Below are 17768 nucleotides of genomic sequence, written 5' to 3'. Positions count from 1 at the left end.
ATCTTCTTAAAGAACAAATTTTAAATTTAAAAGCACACTTACATTGAAAGGCAACAAATTCTTTAAAAAGAAAAAGCAAATGAAAAATCTGTGGTTGTACAAGTAGAAAATTCTGCAATTAAAATCCAAGCTATTCATTGGCCTCATCAGCAAGTGACAATTTCAGAGGTAATGTTTATTAAGGACAAAAAGAAAAAAAAGCCTGAATATACGTTTAAAAGTTACGAAATGGATCACAGAAACGCGGCTGTTTTTTCCTTCCTGTTATTGTTCTTCACTGCAGGGGTAATTGTGAGTCCAACTCAAAACTCCTGAAAAATTTTCGAGTAAAATAATTCGCATTTAAAAAAATTTATGTCCTCATAATTTAAAATCGACATTTTCGCAACACAAAATTCTAAATAAATTATATGCAGCATAATTTAAATTAATAATTATGTGTGAGTTTACTTTTATCCCTAATCACATTTATTGCTCTACCAAATAAAAAATATCTACAAATGAAAGAGATGCAAAGCAAGTATAAATTCTAGTTTTAATATTTTTAAATAAAATATACAAGTTACATATAAATGCGATGGATGATTTCTCGAAACTTCTGTATCTTGGATTTCCGGATTGCAGTTAGCAAAAAACCGAAAATCTGGATTTTCCAGAGCACAGTCCTCTCTGACTGTGACAAGTTAGTTCTATTTCCTCAATCAGAAAATACAGTAGGGAACCGATTATCCGGAACGATCGGGATCATCGCTATTCCGGATAACTGATTTTTCCGGTTTTCTGAATCGCTACAAAAAGACGTTTTTTTAATTGTTAAACTAAACTGAAAAAAAATATTTGGTAATAATCTTAAAAAGAGAAAACATTGAAGTAATATGCTAATGATTATTTCCAAAATGATTGTAAGGTAAACATCTTTCAAAAAAGAAAAATCCTAAAATTTTATGAGGAAAATAAAAAATTTTTTTTTTTTAAATGGCGGGAAGATGTATTGAATTTCATTCCGGTTTTTTGGTTTTCCAGTTTTCTGAATTCTGGATAACGGGTTCCATACTGTACATTTTTTAGTGATAGAACTGCAAGAAAATTTAAACAAAAAAATCTGTTTACCAATTTAACATTCATGTTGCAAAATATGGTGTAAGGATATAAAACATTTTAATTATAAATGCATACAACTGTGTAAACATTATAACAAGTAATTATAAAACATATGTTGTAGGAAATCTTTTTTGCTGGAAGGTTGGTTACAACTACAGAAGAATTTGCAAAAGTTGCAGCAGAAAATACCCAAAATATTCAAGAGATAAATTCCAAGATCTTACAGAATAATATCCATTTTCTTCCTGACACTCAATAATTGAAACTTTTAAGAAATGTTATTGAATATAGCGTATTTTTTCCTTCTGAGTAGAAGAGATTCCACTTTAAAGAGAACAGGTAAATTATGAATGATGTTACAGGTGTAGAAGAGTCGAATCCACTAATGCCAAAGGATGTGCTATCAATTTCTGTTAGTAGAATGGAAAAGAAACAGATAAAAGAATGATATTGGACAAATACATCAAACAGAAGATGAATAAATAGAAATATCCTGTATGAGAAAGCATGATTATGAAGAAAGGATATTTATGTTCCTAGAGAAAGATAAATGATGGATTAACTCAAATTATGCAGAAATTAGAGAATTATGAAATTGCAACAGATGGCTCTGGTACAAAACTGCCCAGTAGCAGAATCATGGCAACATTGTCTCAGAAAGAATTTAACTTTAGAAAGTAAACAATTTTGGTTTTCTTTTCTGCAAAAATCTTTGCATTTTTTTCCTTTCTCTAAAATTATATTTAAAAGATGCCTTTTTCAAGCATCAGAGGGAGAAGAAATGTTCTTAATTTTTAGATTCTTATTTGAGATGAAAAATAAAGAATGTTGAAGCAAAAAATTTCTCTTCTGCAGAAATGTTTGAAAGATTTTGAGAAGAAATGCTCCTGATATTTTTTATTCCCGTTTGGGAAAAATAAAAAATTTGGTTCTCTTTTCTTTCCCCGATTTTACGATTTTTAATTAATTTTTATGTGATGATGATTTACGAAATGTTAAAAAAGAAATTGGTGTGTTTTCCTCTTACAAAAAGTAAGAATATAGCCCATGATATTAGAATAAAAAATATTAGGTACATATTTATTTTTTAAATACATACAATTTTATTATATCCAAATAGGCTTTTCTTTGTAAATGCAATGTTTCTGTTACTTTAAATTTAATTAATAACATGTATATTAGTTACTATTTAAGGTATCTTGCAGAAAGATATTAGTGCTAGAAAGGTTTTCCGCAGAAAAGCCCAAAAAAAATTTGCCACAGGGCAAGACTGTAGATTAAAATTTTATAACGCCTTAGTAGCTGAATGAATTATTGTAAATTGTAGGTTTAAATTTCAGAATACCTTTCACGCTAAATAAATTAAAGTTTATCATTTTAAACTTCGTTTTTCGGTTACCATTATTTACCTAATTTATATGGTTCATATAAATTATTTTTTAGAAATGCAAGTCAAATTATAATAATTAAACCAGTCTTTATGTATTTACTGTTTGCTTGGCTGAATTTTCATAAGAAATATGATAATCATGCCTAAAAAATGTCCTATTACCATATTTGAAATTTTTTTAAAAAAAAGTTATAAATTGAAAACTTCTAGGTTTAACATTTTTAGCAATTAGCTATAAAGAATATATAAGTCTAAACATTAATCATTGGAAAAATGTGCATCACTTTTGATTACAATAAAAAAATACATTGATTTTGTTATATTGTCTTACCGTTACTAATAGAATTCACCATCTACAATTTTTTTGTGTATTTATACTTAACAGTAATTAGTTGTGAAAATTAATTACTATTTGTAACAGTAAATACTTAACTAAATTTATAGTGTAACTAATACCATACATAATTTCATAGGCATATATTAAGTCATTCATATAGTTGAAAACTAAAGCACTAGATACTATATTTCTGTGTGGAAAACACACTGAAATAGATATTAATTTATTCAGAAATTAAATAAACTTCTTTTCAATTTGTTTCTATTTTCTTCAGTTAAAAATAATTAATTAAAAAGGTACCAAATTAATGCTATTTAAACTAAATTGTAATTATAAGGCAAGATTAGGAAATTGTGCAACCAGTTTGTTGCAAAACCTGATAACTATAAAATTAGTTGTGAAATAAACATCCAAATTGGGTAATTCCTACACTTGCTACCGTCTACATTGAGGCAAGCTGTTTAGGTTTTGAAACACTTTATCTAAATGCTTCTTAAACCAAATTATCTCTACTCCTATTGCATTTTGGCAAAACATAGCAGCCATTTCTAAAAAACTTATGAGGATGGCATGTTCAGGAACTAAACTACATTTATGTACAAACTGAAATTTTGAATCAAGAGTCTAAAAATCCAATTCTATGATATCTGAAAGAAAAAAAGTTTTTGATAAAAGGGTCAGTAAACTCTCCTACAATCTTGATATCACGTATACATAACATAAAAAAATTTTGAACATATTCACCTACTAACTTTCAATATTAAAAATTAAGTAAAAATTTCCAGTGGTCTGCCTGGATTTTTTTTTTTGAGAGTTACCTATTGTGAAAATTTAGACACAATTTGTGAAAATTAAAATTACATTAAAATATCAACACCAAAATGTTAAAATAAGAAATTATATTCAATAGTTGTCACTACAAGAAAAAATCATTTATAACTGGAAAATTTCTATATATTTTCACCCATATATTAAATAAATTTGCTATTATAAAATATTGAGATTAAAATTGTATCCAAATTTAAAAATCTACTATAGTTAAATTTAAACTTACTGCATATAACAGTACTAGAACAAACAGTTATCATCATTGAGAAAATTTTTGACTACATCACAAAAAATTTCATAGGAAAAAAAAAATGTATAAAAAAAATAAAGGCCTGTTAGAATAAATTTATAATAATGTTCGAATGATGTTACAATTTTGGCTTCCTGTGACATTTGGCTGTTCATTTTAAAAAACTCTGGAATTTACAGTTTTTATGGGGATACGAAAACAAAATTTTAAGAGGCTGCTTTATTTAAAGAATTTTGTGAAACTACCGTTATTTCTAAAGCTGAATTTGTCAAGGTACCGTTAAACGGTAGTAAATTTGCCCAGGACAGACCCCTAACTTCCATTAACAAAAGTTGTTCAATATTTTTTATATCTACATATACAATTTGATAAATTTTTTAACTGAAAATAAAACTTTTCATTAAAAAAATAAACATTAATTTACACTTTAAGGGGGTAAAATTTATCTTACATCCATTACATTTTTTACATTACATTCGAGAAGGAGAAATTTTTTGATATCCAAGTTTTCCTTAATCAGTTAGTCCACGAAGCATAAGCAAATGTTTAAATTTTTCCCTTCCTGAACATAACCCTTCTAAACGTTTAAATAAAGCAAGAATCTATAGATTACGAAATACGATAAATATAAAAAATATTCTTTCAGCCCAGTTCCATAGTTGACTTTATAAAATTTTAGTAAGGAAAAATATTTAAGAAGACTTTCCAATTGTGAAATTACTAAGATAAGAGTATTTCAGATATGTAAAATTACCATGGCGCAAAAAATTCCACTAAAATAGCATCGTGTTCTGACACCCGGTCTTCAAAATCAGCACCTGAAAGGTCGAGTACTTCACCTAGTACAATACTAAAACAGCTGAAAAGGGCTAACAAGATGAATTTCATGATGATATAACTATAAAAATACAGACATTAACTACGAATAACAATTCCAAAAACTTCCTACAGATTTGGACCGGCTTTTTAAAAAGACCGATAGGAGAAAAAAACGTCACCCAGAAGCAACCTGCCAAGCCACATGTGTTGTCAGTTTGCGATTGGCTGAAAAAAAGACGAAAGACCTAAGATTTTCATTGTAGTAGCTTAAGATTAACGGAAATGAAGCTCAGTTTTATTTGATGGCAACAAGAGTTACTCTCAAAGACCACTCGCCTCTGGACGTCTAAACTCGCAGCCTTCGAGCGCGGAAAGTAACGTCTTCACAAGAGTCTATTGGATATCTCCGTCCGATCGTGAAACAGAATCCAAAACTCGCAACCCCCGAAAAGATCGGTGAAGGGAATCCCAGCCCTCAAACCAAGGTTGAGACCCTCCTCCTAGGAAGTGACGTCGTGCATCGATAGTCATGAGAAAGTGACCAATGACTTTTGTTTATCCTTTGATCGTTCTCTCTTTGCTAGAGGATTGTGACCTCTTTCTCAGAATTCACAGAGGGGTGCATTGTTTTTGAGAGGGGATGAATTCTCCTTTCATTTTGACAATTACTTTGTCGAAAATAAAATATATATTCATTTTAATCTTTCCTCAAGATTTCAATATGTAATATTTGTATTATTGTATTTATTATAAGTGAATGTTGTTGACTTTAGGCAGAGGGGGTGCGATTGCTCTTGTTTTCTAGTGGCGCCATCTATGGCCAAGAATTCGACTTCTGCCACACCGTACGTCACACCCGTTTATAGGGCGGACCCATTCATACATCCATTCATTCATCCACAGATCGTAATTTTGACCTGAATCAGAGAACGGTCGATCTCCAATCCAGTATCCCCAGAGGTATTGATTTGATATGGGAACATGGAGGACTTTTGCGACTCGACAGATTTAACGCGCATCAGTCACTTCAGTACACGGGGAGTCTTCGGCCGGCGGGGTTCGGACATCGGCCTAGTGCCCTACCGACCAGTCTGGATTTACTTATAACTATATTTACTAACAGTTTGCGGAACAAAAGAAATTTTCGTAAAATGAAAAATAACAACAGATTACAAATGAAATACATCTTTATTTATAAAATTTNGGCGGGGTTCGAACTCTAGGACATCGGCCCAGTGCCCTACCGACCAGGCTAGATTTACTTATAACTATATTTACTAACAGTTTGCGGAACAAAAGAAATTTTCGTAAAATGAAAAATAACAACAGATTACAAATGAAATACATCTTTATTTATAAAATTTTCTAAAAATCATTCTTCGAATGCTTTTTTTTTTTTTTAAATAAGTGTAATTGATTGATTTAGAAATTACATCATAAGATTATAAAACTTTTATAATATTTTTTTATAATAACATTTAAAGTAAATTACAATACGCAAATAATGCACTGTATTTTTTTTTTTTTCAAATTTAACAATTTATCTCTTTTTAGAAAATGGTATTTTCAATCGTTGTGTTTTATTGAACTAGATTTGGAAAAAAATTCTCTTTAATTAACTTTTTGCCTTTTACTACCCTCTTACATTAAACTCCACTCAGAAGACAAGGGTGCCAGGTAGTCGCACTTTATTTAAGAATTTCAAGTTAGAGTTTTTAGTTACACAATTTCAATGTTGTCGTTCTAGCCATATGGGTTGTTCAAGATTTTTTTTTTTTTTCATCTTACAAATTCGTGCTTTAAGTTTAATTAGATATAAATATTTTTAATACTTCCATTTAAACAAATTTTCAGTTTCAAAATATCCTTAATTATTATATATGTAGTTGCTAATTATTATATTTATCATTATATTCTATTATATTGTTTTTAGATTTGTAGCTGGGTATTTTTTTTCCTAATCATTTACCATTGTGCAAGTAAATAAATTATGAAAAAGTCTTTCGGAAAANTATATGGAACTGAAAACTGCATTAAACATACTTCTAAAGAAAAGTACCATGGAAATTTTAAAAAAATATTTTTATTAAATAAAAAAGAAAAATATTAAGAAAGGGGAAAATATCGTAGTACATTCCTATACAACTGAAAAGAGGAGGAGAGGGAAGGGAGAAGGGCTAAAGGCATGAAACCGGTCTCTCCCCAGATGGCGTATTCGAGTGTTGCGATTGCGAATAACATTTAAAGTAAATTACAGTACGCAAATAATGCACTGTATTTTTTTTTTTTTTTTTTTTTTTTATTTTNTTTTTTTAAATTTAACAATTTACCTCTTTTTAGAAAGTGGTATTTTCAATCGTTGTGTTTTATTGAACTAGATTTGGAAAAAAATTCTCTTTAATTAATTTTTTGCCCTTTATTACCCTCTTACATTAAACCCCACTCAGAAGACAAGTGTGCCAGGTAGTCGCACTTAATTTAAGAATTTCAAATTAGAGTTTTTAGTTACACAATTTCAATGTTGTCGTTCTAGCCATATGGGTTTTTCAAGATTTTTTTTTTTTTTTTTTCATATTACAAATTCGTGCTTTAAGTTTAATTAGATATAAATATTTTTAATACTTCCATTTAAACAAATTTTCAGTTTCAAAATATCCTTAATTATTATATATGTAGTTGTTAATTATTATATTTATCATTATATTCTATTATATTGTTTTTAGATTTGTAGCTGGATATTTTTTTTCCTAATCATTTACCATTGTGTAAGTAAATAAATTATGAAAAAGTCATTCGGAAAAATATTTTTTTAGTGCCACATAAATTTGTAAAAGACTTTTTGAATTAGAATTAATTGCATTAATCAGGATAACCTAAAATATTATTTGAATGAAACCTAATAACACTAGTATAATAATAAACAATGAATAAAACAAAATATATTAGAAATATTTAGCTAATATTTAAAAACAAATCTCAAAACAGAGAAAAAAATTATGCTTTTTTTTTTCCCCTCACTAAAATTTGTAATTTACCATTTTACTTACACTAAGTATTTTCAAAAATTCAAGTGTCAAGCAAAAGTTTATGACCTAACTAAAACGTTTTCTTTAGTCAAGTATTTTTTTAATACAATTTCTAACAAAATTTTTAAAACAACGTGATTTTAGAAATTTTTTAATGTTAATTTTAACAAATTTTATTCTTTAAATAGTACATAATTCTAGAAAAACAAATTTTCGAGTATATTTCGATATTATATCTAAAAGACTAAAAATATTTATTTTTTCCTTGGAATATTTAAAACTGAAAAATAAAGGGAGAAGGAAAATGAAGAAAATAAATATAAAAAAAGGTTTCCTAATTATGCAGCTAAATTTATCAGCAACTTAATAATAATACAAAAACGATTTCATTGAAAAAGTTTTCTTTCCTTATATTCCTAAAGAAGTACACTGAAGTGTTCCTATATCGCCCAGTCCTATCCAGGAGTTCTTGGGGTAAACGTCTCCATTCCTCCTTTAACGTATCTTTCAGCTGATGAGTGTTACCAGGAGGATACTGTCGTGTCGCAAGACGTCTCCCTAATGCATCCCACACATGCTCTATGGGATTTAGATCTGGAGAGTAAGCTGGCCAATCATTCGCGTGATATCTTCACTTTCCAGTAGCTCTTGAACATTAGCAGTACGGTGTGGCCGGGCATTGTCATCCATAAAAATGAAGTCTGGTCCAATGGCCCCTCGGAACAGACGCACATGGGGTAGGATTACCTCATTGCAGTAGCGGTCTCCAGTTACAGAACCTCGGTCGAAGATCTGAAGCTCAGTCCGCCCGTTCAACATAATGCCACCCCAGACGACAACTCCAGGACCACCGTAACGATCTCTTTCCGCGATGTTATTGGGATGAAATCGAGCTCCAACCTCTCTCCAGATCAACTGACGTTGAGAATCGCTTGTAGCACTAAAACGACTCTCATCTGTGAAGAGGACGCGACTCCATTGATGAGGTGTCCAGGTTTCGTGTTCTCTGCACCACTCTAAACGGTGCCGCCGATGTCTAACTTTTAAAAGTATGCAGCGTTCAGGACGCCTAGCAAGTAAGCAACCATTGTGGAGACGTCTGGCCACTGTAAATCTTGATATTTGATGTCCTGTGGCTGTGCACAGTTGCTGAGATATGGCACTCGCTGACTGAAAACGGTTTCTTTTCACCTGGAGGACAATATAACGGTCATCTCTTGGTGTTGTTTTCCTTGGACGACCGCCACCAACCTTCCGAACAGCTGTATCAGTAGTTTTAAAGGCATTCCAAGCACGAGAAACAACACTTTTGTTGATCCCGAACTCTTCGGCGACACTGGTCACACTACGCCCCTCCTCAAGCTTCCCAATCATTCTTCCTCGAGTAAAGTCGTCTTAATGATTTCTTGAAGACATGTTTCACAAAACAAATCACTTGCACTTGCAGCGAATGTCTTTAACTACGGTGCTCTTCATCCTTTTATCGCAGCATTGACCTGCGTGCGCCGACCCACAAGGTTTACGTACACTTACATCACCTACGACGTTTAATTTCTAAAATTTGCATACAAATAATCTTTCTACTGAATTACGTGTATATTATAATGCAATTTCATGGCCATCTTATACTTTGTTGGGGAGCTGTGGCCGAAAAACCACTTGTTGCTTAAGTTTTGCACACCAGTGTAATTACTTAATCTATTTATTATATAAAACAATAAATTTGTGTGAGAAAAAGTTTTGTCTGAAATATCTGGGTAAAAATTATCTTTGAAATCGAAAATCTAATTTAATCCCAGCCTTAAACACATCCTATTCGAACGTTCAAATCGCTTTCATCAGCAAATTGTTAGGTGAAAGACATCCGATAGTTGGGAGGAAAAATGAAGATCGCATCCCGTTATCAAAATCCGTTCGAAAGCGCAAGGTTACAGGTTTTCCCTAGGTGTAGAAAAGTGAAGCCAAAATGACGTCATTTTCTGTCTAGCTTGTTCGATGGTTTCGAGTTTAGAGCTCCTCTTCAATGGACTACACACGTTTTTTGCACGTTGTGACGTCACAAAGTCAACTATTCAAATAACTGTTAGCTTACTGTGGGAAATATTTATCAGAAATATTGCTCAGTTGTTTACATTGTTTGTCTACGGTAAGAATTCCCTCTGTCACAAAGCCTGAGGTCGCCTGCTGCAATGGAAACAAGAATAGCTCATTTTCTTCACTTCACTCCAGGGCTAACACTAAAGACAGAAGAAAAAGACTCGCCGACCAAAGTCCAAACCTGTCCTAAACAGTGACCCCACACCCCTACTTGATGTACTAGTTATACCTCGTTACAATATAGTCTTCCATCCTGGATCCAGACGAATGGCTGGGGGAGTTCCTAATTTAGACAAACTATATGTTAAATCCAAAGAGTATGAAGGGGAAAAGAGAAGTGACTTAGCCTTGAAAATTCCCAGAGAGTATCCCTCTCATATTGAATTCATTTCGTCAACCATTATTCCCGACAGATGGCGCGAGAGAGAAAATCGGGAACAGTTTCTCGATGGTTGAATCAGTGTTGTTATTTACGTTGAAGTCGGATATTTAAAAGAAAAATATTATTCAGTGTTTTCTCGTGCTGAAATACAGAAAAAGTGCACTAACTGAAAATATTGAATGCATTTCAATCATTCTGGTGAGAAACATCACTGAGAAAGGAAATTGAAAATGTAATCATAAATTATGCTCCTTCGAAGATTTTATTATACAGTTTATTATCCTGCGCAGTTGTATTCACCCTGGATCAATATCAACATCAATAATATAATCAAATGCCGAATAAGAAAGAAGATGATCTATGCTTTAAATTACGATAATTACTTTTATAATGCTGATTTTCTGTTATCTCCTGACATTTGCGAAAACTGAAAGTTAAGTTTATCAGTAGAGCCTTATTGATATGATGGTTGATATGTTGTATGTTTCAATAAGAAATTTGGCCTTTCTTTCGGAAATTTAATCACACATTGTGTTATTAATAATACATCTGACATTGTTTGAGGGACTTCTATATTCATCTGTATTTACCAATGATATCACTGTTAAGCTATTCTATTTCTGCTAAATTAAGTCGGAAAGCTAATATTATGCTGAAAATTCTATAGGTTAATGCGAGGCCTGTAGGGCTTTTGTTACTTGTGTAATTATTAGAAGCTACAGTGAAACAAAGTCTCTTATTTCTTAATAGCTATTTTCAATGGAAAAATAACTGGTTTTAATAACAACTATTTTTAATAATAATACTAAAATAATAAAACTGATTTGAAATTATAAAACATGCAAAGTTTATGACTTGGCGATCGAAACGGGTTACTGGTGGCGTAGAGCAGAACTCTCTACCTATGGCAGTACTCGCATGTTTACACCATTAGCGTGAGGAGAGTCATAGACGAAGGAAGTACGTTAGTTTCTATCTTGATTTTTAAATAAATGGAAACTTTTAAATTAGGAAACTGAAGACTGCATTAAACATAGTTCTAAAAGAAAGCGTCATAGAAATCAAAAAAAATATTTTTGACAATTAAATACGAAAAATATTAAGAAAAGGAAAAATATCGTAGTACATTCCTGCATAACTGAAAAAGGAGGTTTTAGTTCCATGTAGATGGAGGTTGATGTAGTTTTCAGTACCATGTAGTTTCCTAACTTAAAAGACTCTAATCTATTTGAAAATCAAAACAGAAACTAGCTTACTTCCTTCTTCTATGACTCTCCACACGCTAATGGTGAAAGCATGCGAAGTGTTACCATAGGTAGAGAGTTCTCTCTACGCCAGCTGCAAGCCCTTTCGATCGCCAATACTCAACCTACCTTCAGATCTAATGATCGGTTTTTTACATATTAGGACTCAATGGTTCACGGGGTTGACCTTAAATATGCCAATTGGTCGATGTAGATTATATTTTAAGTTACGAAATCGGATATAAAGTTATACTTTCGTTGAAATTTTTTTTCAACTAATTTAAATTTCTTATCCTCAAAATAAAGGGGGATAGCCGCAATCTGGGAAGTATGTTTCTAATAGTCTGGTAAGGAGAGCGGTCCAAACAATGGATCCCTTTATGTTTATTTTTTTACTNTGGAAAAATATCATAGTACATTCCTGCATAACTGAAAAAGGAGGTTTTAGTTCCATGTAGATGGAGGTTGATGTAGTTTTCAGTACCATATAGTTTCCTAACTTAAAAGACTTTAATCTATTTGAAAATCAAAACAGAAACTAGCTTACTTCTTTCTTCTATGACTCTCTACACGCTAATGGTGAAAGCATGCGAAGTGTTACCATAGGTAAAGAGTTCTCTCTACGCCAGCTGCAAGCCCTTTCGATCGCCAATACTCAGCCTACAGATCTAATGATCGGTTTTTTACATATTAGGACTCAATGGTTCACGGGGTTGACCTTAAATATGCCAATTAGTTGATGTAGATTATATTTTAAGTTACGAAATCGGATATAAAGTTATACTTTCAAGGAAATTTTTTTTCCATCTAATTTAAATTTCGTATCCTCAAAATAAAGGGGATAGCAGCAATCTGGGAAGTATGCTTCTAATAGTCTGGTAAGGAGAGCGGTCCAAACGTTGGATCCCTTAATGTTTACTTTTTTACTTTATGCGTATATACATATATTGCACATGTTTCAAGAATTTAAGTGAATTGAAAATTTTTTGCACATAATTAGAAAATTCGTTTATTAAAAAATAATTTCACGCAAAATTTTTTTTTATTGTTACTTAATAGCAATCTAAAAATTTTTGAATTACAAGATATACGAGTTTCCTTACATAACTTTAAAATATGCAATTTTAAATTGCAAAATTTCAGCGAAATCGGTCGAAGAGTTCTTGAGAAATCGAATTTCAAAAAGTCGTATATTTAAAATTAGATTTTTTAGGAATTATTCGACGATTTCACTCAAATTTTGCTTTTCAATTTTCAAAACAAAATGGGATGATAATCGGTTTTGAAAAAAAATTTGAAAAAGGAAATTTTAAAAGGAAATTCATTTTTTTTTTTAGCTAAATCTATATAATTGATAGGAAATTTTGATATTCACTTTAGACATTTTGAAAGAATTAACATATTTATTATAAGAAATGGTATTCATTAACCCAATGCCAGAATAACAGATCTTTTCTCCTGCTGTCTGATCCCTGGAGCAAGTGCGAGAAACTTTCAAGCTAAAGGTGATATTGAAAAAAATTTGGCGGCTCTTAATATACAATGTATATTAACATAAATAGGTAGAGCTATATTATAATCACTTATAAGAAAGAAATATACTTAATGTCCATATCTAATAAATTTTAGGTGAGCCGTCCCCTCAGCAGAGGATCAAAATTGCGATGGCATGTCTTCAGATCATCCTCAGGGATGTTTCCCAGACCGTCACCAATAGCCCATTGAGCAGCTCTAGTGCGACGTAAATAAAGTACCTACTTGCTAGTCACGTTTTTATCTTAATGGACCGTGCAAAGCTAAGCACAGGTGGCGCTAGGGGTTAAAACTCGACATAAGACTTCCAAGTTACTACTTCCGATTGATTTTTACGCCTAAGCTCGAAGAAGTACACCATCCAAAATTAATAAGCTTGTAGTGTTTACAATGTTGTAGTTGCTGTAGTTCATTTACGTCGCACTAGAGCTGCACAATGGGCTATTGGCGACGTTCTGGGAAACATCCCTGAGGATGATCCGAAGTTATGCCATCACAATTTTGATCCTCTGCAGAGGGGATGGCATCCTCCCTTCGGTAGCCCAAAGACCTACTCGCGAAGTCGAGCACTTTACGGCAGAACAGTTTACCGAGGATCAATACCGCACACCTTCGGTCCCTACGCAGACTGATCCAAGTGGTCACCCACCTACACATCGGTATATTGTGTTAGCCCTAGAGTGAAGAGAAGCTACCTTCCCCGAAATGCGCTATTCTTGTTTCCATAGCTGCAGACCACCTCCGACTTTGTGGTTAGGGGGGTTCTTACCGTAGACAAGCTATAAGAAGAGTGTTATTCTTTACATTCAGTCAACCTTCCACATAAAAACTATTATTTTTGACTGATTGTATATCTTCTCTTATCGCTTAATACCTGTGTAATATTTTGCACAGATCAAATCTCTTTACGAAAACTTTAAAATTTATTCTTTTAAAATTGAAAGTAACAAGGATGAAAAAAAAAGAGAAGATACTATTCGTAATTGTGGGCGAAATATATATTTGTGGGCGATGGTTAGTGTTGCTCAAGTAACACTTCAAATTAAAGATTTATGAGAAAAATCAGTTATGGTGTTGTGACATTTTCTTGCATCCCTGAAATCAAGAACTTGATTTTTTTTTCTCTATTTCACAGAGAATTTGAAATCAAAAATCTCCAAGCATACTTAATTATTGCTGGGGGATATTTCCGTATCGTGATCTGTCGCGCCAACTATAATCGCCAAATAGATTTTAAACTTGCAAATTTAAAAAAAAAAAAAAGTGTAGATGTTTGTACGGGGTGGCTACCAGTTAGTCATACCTTTTGAGTTGGTTCCTTTTTGCGATGCTTTTTTTTAGTTTCTCGCGAGGGCCACTTCCCGGATGTTCTCAAGACTTCGATTATTCTGCCACAGATAAGGAAATCTCCCCCTTTAATGAGCTAGCTTTAAAAAAAAATTTTAATCATTGTTACTTTAATAAACATAAAACAATTTGCAAAACAAAATACTTTTTGCTTAATTTTTTGTCTGGACAATAATTTAAAAAAAATTGTATGAAACTTCATACATATAAAATAACTTCTAAAAATATTGCAATAAATGTCATTACAGATATGTTCATGGTTTAAAGACATACAATTTCAATAATATAAAAAGGTGCAGTAAGAAGGTTCTTGTTTTCGATGTTCTGCATCGTTTTTAACCCTATCTGAATCAAAATTTTCACCAAAAGTTGAAGAAATGTTAAAAAGGTTCGAATAAGCTCCTTCCTTGATATTTAAAATTTCGGCGTATTATTTGAGTAGCGAATTCTGTATAGGTATACATTATTAATAATATTATGCATGGATCTATTATTAATTAAAGGTACTAAATGAAGAACACTGAAATTTCATACTTCATTATAAAATTAAACTTATTGCTTGGAATCTATATTTTCGGTTAAGGGGCCGTTCAAAAAGTATGTTCACAAAAATTGAGAAATTTTAACCCCCCCCCCTTAGAGTACGTACATTTTATTAGTCTACCCCCCTTTTTCATAAAAATTAAAATAATTATGCATTAAATAAAATTAAATATTTATTTAATATAATTTATTAATTTTAATTATTTAAACAATAACACCCAACTTTGCACGTACTTTTTATAATACCTCCCCCCCTCCCCATCATACAAAACCGTACAAAATAGCAAATCCCCTCCCCCCCTTCGGGATGTACGTACTTTTTCAACGGCCCCTAAATAACAACTAGCCCTTGATGCCATTTTAGCATTCTGCATTTGTGCCGATAAAAGTTTTTTTTCCCCCACAGCATTTTAGATTTGAGTCAAACAGCAAAATTTCTTAACTCTTGTTAGTTATATTATAAAAAAATTATTTTTTAAGCTGATCATTATTAGATTCATAAATTTTATTACTCAATCGGAAGACCATAAACTTGACTATGAAATCGTAATAATTACGTAATAGTATACGTAGTTACGTAATAATTACGTGATCACCCCCCTCTATCAGTACAAATTTATTTAATTATAGGCGTACATATTTTTTCAAAAAAAAAAATTACAATAGACTTTATATAGATTTAAAAATTCGGTATAAAACTGAATTATGTTATGTGAAAACATTTATTTTTTTTTTAAAAAAAGACTGTGAATATGTAAATAATAGAAACTTTAAAGCACTACACTACATTTTATTTGTTTAAATTTAAGCTTTTTCACAGTAATTACTAGAAATTATTTAAATAATTATAATTTTTAGTTTCCTATATTTTATTCAGTTCCTTCATCAGGNTAGCCCTTGATGCCATTTTAACATTCTGCATTTGTGCCGATAAAATTTTTTTTTCCCCCACAGCATTTCAGATTTGAGTTTACTTTTAAAAGGAGAATAACTTGATAAGATTTCTTGGCCTTTTTTTAATTTCTTGTTTCGATAGTTTTTGTTTTTTGATATAATAATTTTAGGAAAAAAATTTATAGTAGATTAGTTGCAAACAGCATAATTTCTTTACTCTTGTTAGTTATATTATAAAAAAAATTATTTTTTAAGCTGATTATTATTAGATTCATAAATTTTATTACTCAATCGTAAGATCATAGACTTGACTTTGAAATTGTAATAATTACGTAATAGTTGGCACCGCTCTATCAGTACAAATTTATTTAATTATAGGTGTACATATTTCTTCAAAAGAAAAATATTACAATTGAGATTATATAGATTTAAAAATTCTGTATAAAACTGAATTATGTTATGCGAAAACATTTATTTTTTTAAAAAAAAGACGGTGAATATGTAAATAATAGAAACTTTAAAGCACTACACTACATTTTATTTGTTTAAATTTAAGCTTTTTCACAGTAATTACTAGAAATTATTTAAATAATTATAATTTTTAGTTTCCTATATTTTATTCAGTTCCTTCACCAGGAGTTGGCTCTTGACTCCGCCTTCATCATGTGGTATGCGACGATGATATTTCGCTCTTTTTGAGGATGTGAACAATCTTGAACAAGGTTGCTATTTGGCGATTGTATGACAAAAATGCTTATTTCGCAATCTTTATGTGTATTTCTTTAACATTAAATATTTCATAAATTTGATATTTCTCTCTTTTGGGTGAATAGTTTGTCCTTTTTGAGATATTTTGCTGCAATATATTTAATTAGCTAGAATAACGAAAGGTATAATACCAGATGAATTAGCGAGGTAAGTGACTGAAAAATAATTAACTGTTTGCGTTTGACGCACATTAAGAATTGTCTCAATTTCACGTGCGGAGACGTTATTCCTCTTACTCCTTGCACTGAAATGAACTCTTCGTCAGAGGAGGTGGAGCCAAGTGCCAACTCTTGGTGAAGGAACTATAGTTGGCATATTCTACGAGCGTTCTGGAGGAAATCCCAACCCTTGAAGATATCTAAAATGCACATCGTTTATAGCTAAATAAACCAATTTAAAAAAAAAAAGAGTCATTCTAAAACTGAGATAAATAGATAAGCTTTATTAAAAAACAAATTAATATATAATATGTATGCATAGATGTACGTTTATATATATATGTATTTATGTGTATATATATATATGTATATATATATATATATACATATATATAAATATAAGATTTTTGGAGTGTTATAACCTGAAATAGAAGAGTCAGTGGTTGTTTAACTCTATAGAATGTTGATTGTCCAAAAAAGTCCAAATTTCGCTTGATATGAAAGAGTGAGTAAAAACAAATCTAAATTGACTAGACGAGAATTCTTTTTGTTACAAAATGTTGCAGTAGTAAAAATTCAACCAATGCTGCTTTCATCTAAAGATTTGCACTTTTTTAGCAAGCTTTGCATGGACAGTTTCATATGGCGATTGAGGTCAATATAATCTTCTAAAGCGTCATTTACTATTTCTAAAAACATGGACGGCCAGAGCCGCTGAAAGACTAAACGCTTCTTCCGAATCTCCTCCACGCACTTCATGTTCTTCTCAAAAACTTTTGTGGCGGTCATTTTACATCCAGGTAAAGAATACTAGAACACAGAAAGAAAAAACAATCATTAGGTACTCTGCATCATGTTTTATACCACTGATTCTCCACCAGATTCTTAAAGCATGCCGCCATATTTTAGAACTGATGTAGTAAAAATTATAATGTTTTTTTCTTTACTACGAGTAAAGTTTACATTAAAGAGAAGTATATATATATATAAGGGAGAGGGGGCACATATGAACATGGTATGTTTTACTAATATAATTTGAAATAAAAAATCT

At 31.2% G+C, this 17768-nt stretch overlaps 2 protein-coding genes across 3 annotated transcripts in view; both read right to left on the bottom strand.

Annotated features, from left to right (window-relative positions):
• The window catches only part of LOC107447751 (disulfide-isomerase A3), a 34387-nt gene extending 29424 nt beyond the window's left edge, over positions 1–4963 (bottom strand). The window contains exon 1 of the mRNA XM_043048824.2: positions 4661–4963. Within this exon, the coding sequence (XP_042904758.1) occupies positions 4661–4794 (134 nt within the window). The 5' untranslated portion in view covers positions 4795–4963. The remainder of the gene's footprint in view (positions 1–4660) is intronic.
• A 12018-nt stretch (positions 4964–16981) lies between these two features.
• Positions 16982–17768, bottom strand: part of LOC107440948 (leucine-rich repeat-containing protein 49) — a 45347-nt gene continuing 44560 nt past the window's right edge. For both annotated transcript variants that reach the window (XM_043048838.2, XM_043048839.2), the window contains one exon: positions 16982–17527. In XM_043048838.2, coding sequence (XP_042904772.1) covers positions 17294–17527 — 234 coding nt within the window. In that variant the 3' untranslated portion in view covers positions 16982–17293. The remainder of the gene's footprint in view (positions 17528–17768) is intronic.

This window comes from Parasteatoda tepidariorum, chromosome 5, assembly GCF_043381705.1.
Source record: "Parasteatoda tepidariorum isolate YZ-2023 chromosome 5, CAS_Ptep_4.0, whole genome shotgun sequence".
NCBI classification, from domain to species: Eukaryota; Metazoa; Arthropoda; class Arachnida; order Araneae; family Theridiidae; genus Parasteatoda; species Parasteatoda tepidariorum.
The sequence above is the reverse complement of the archived record's forward strand: the minus strand, read 5'-3'. Positions and strand labels throughout refer to the sequence as shown.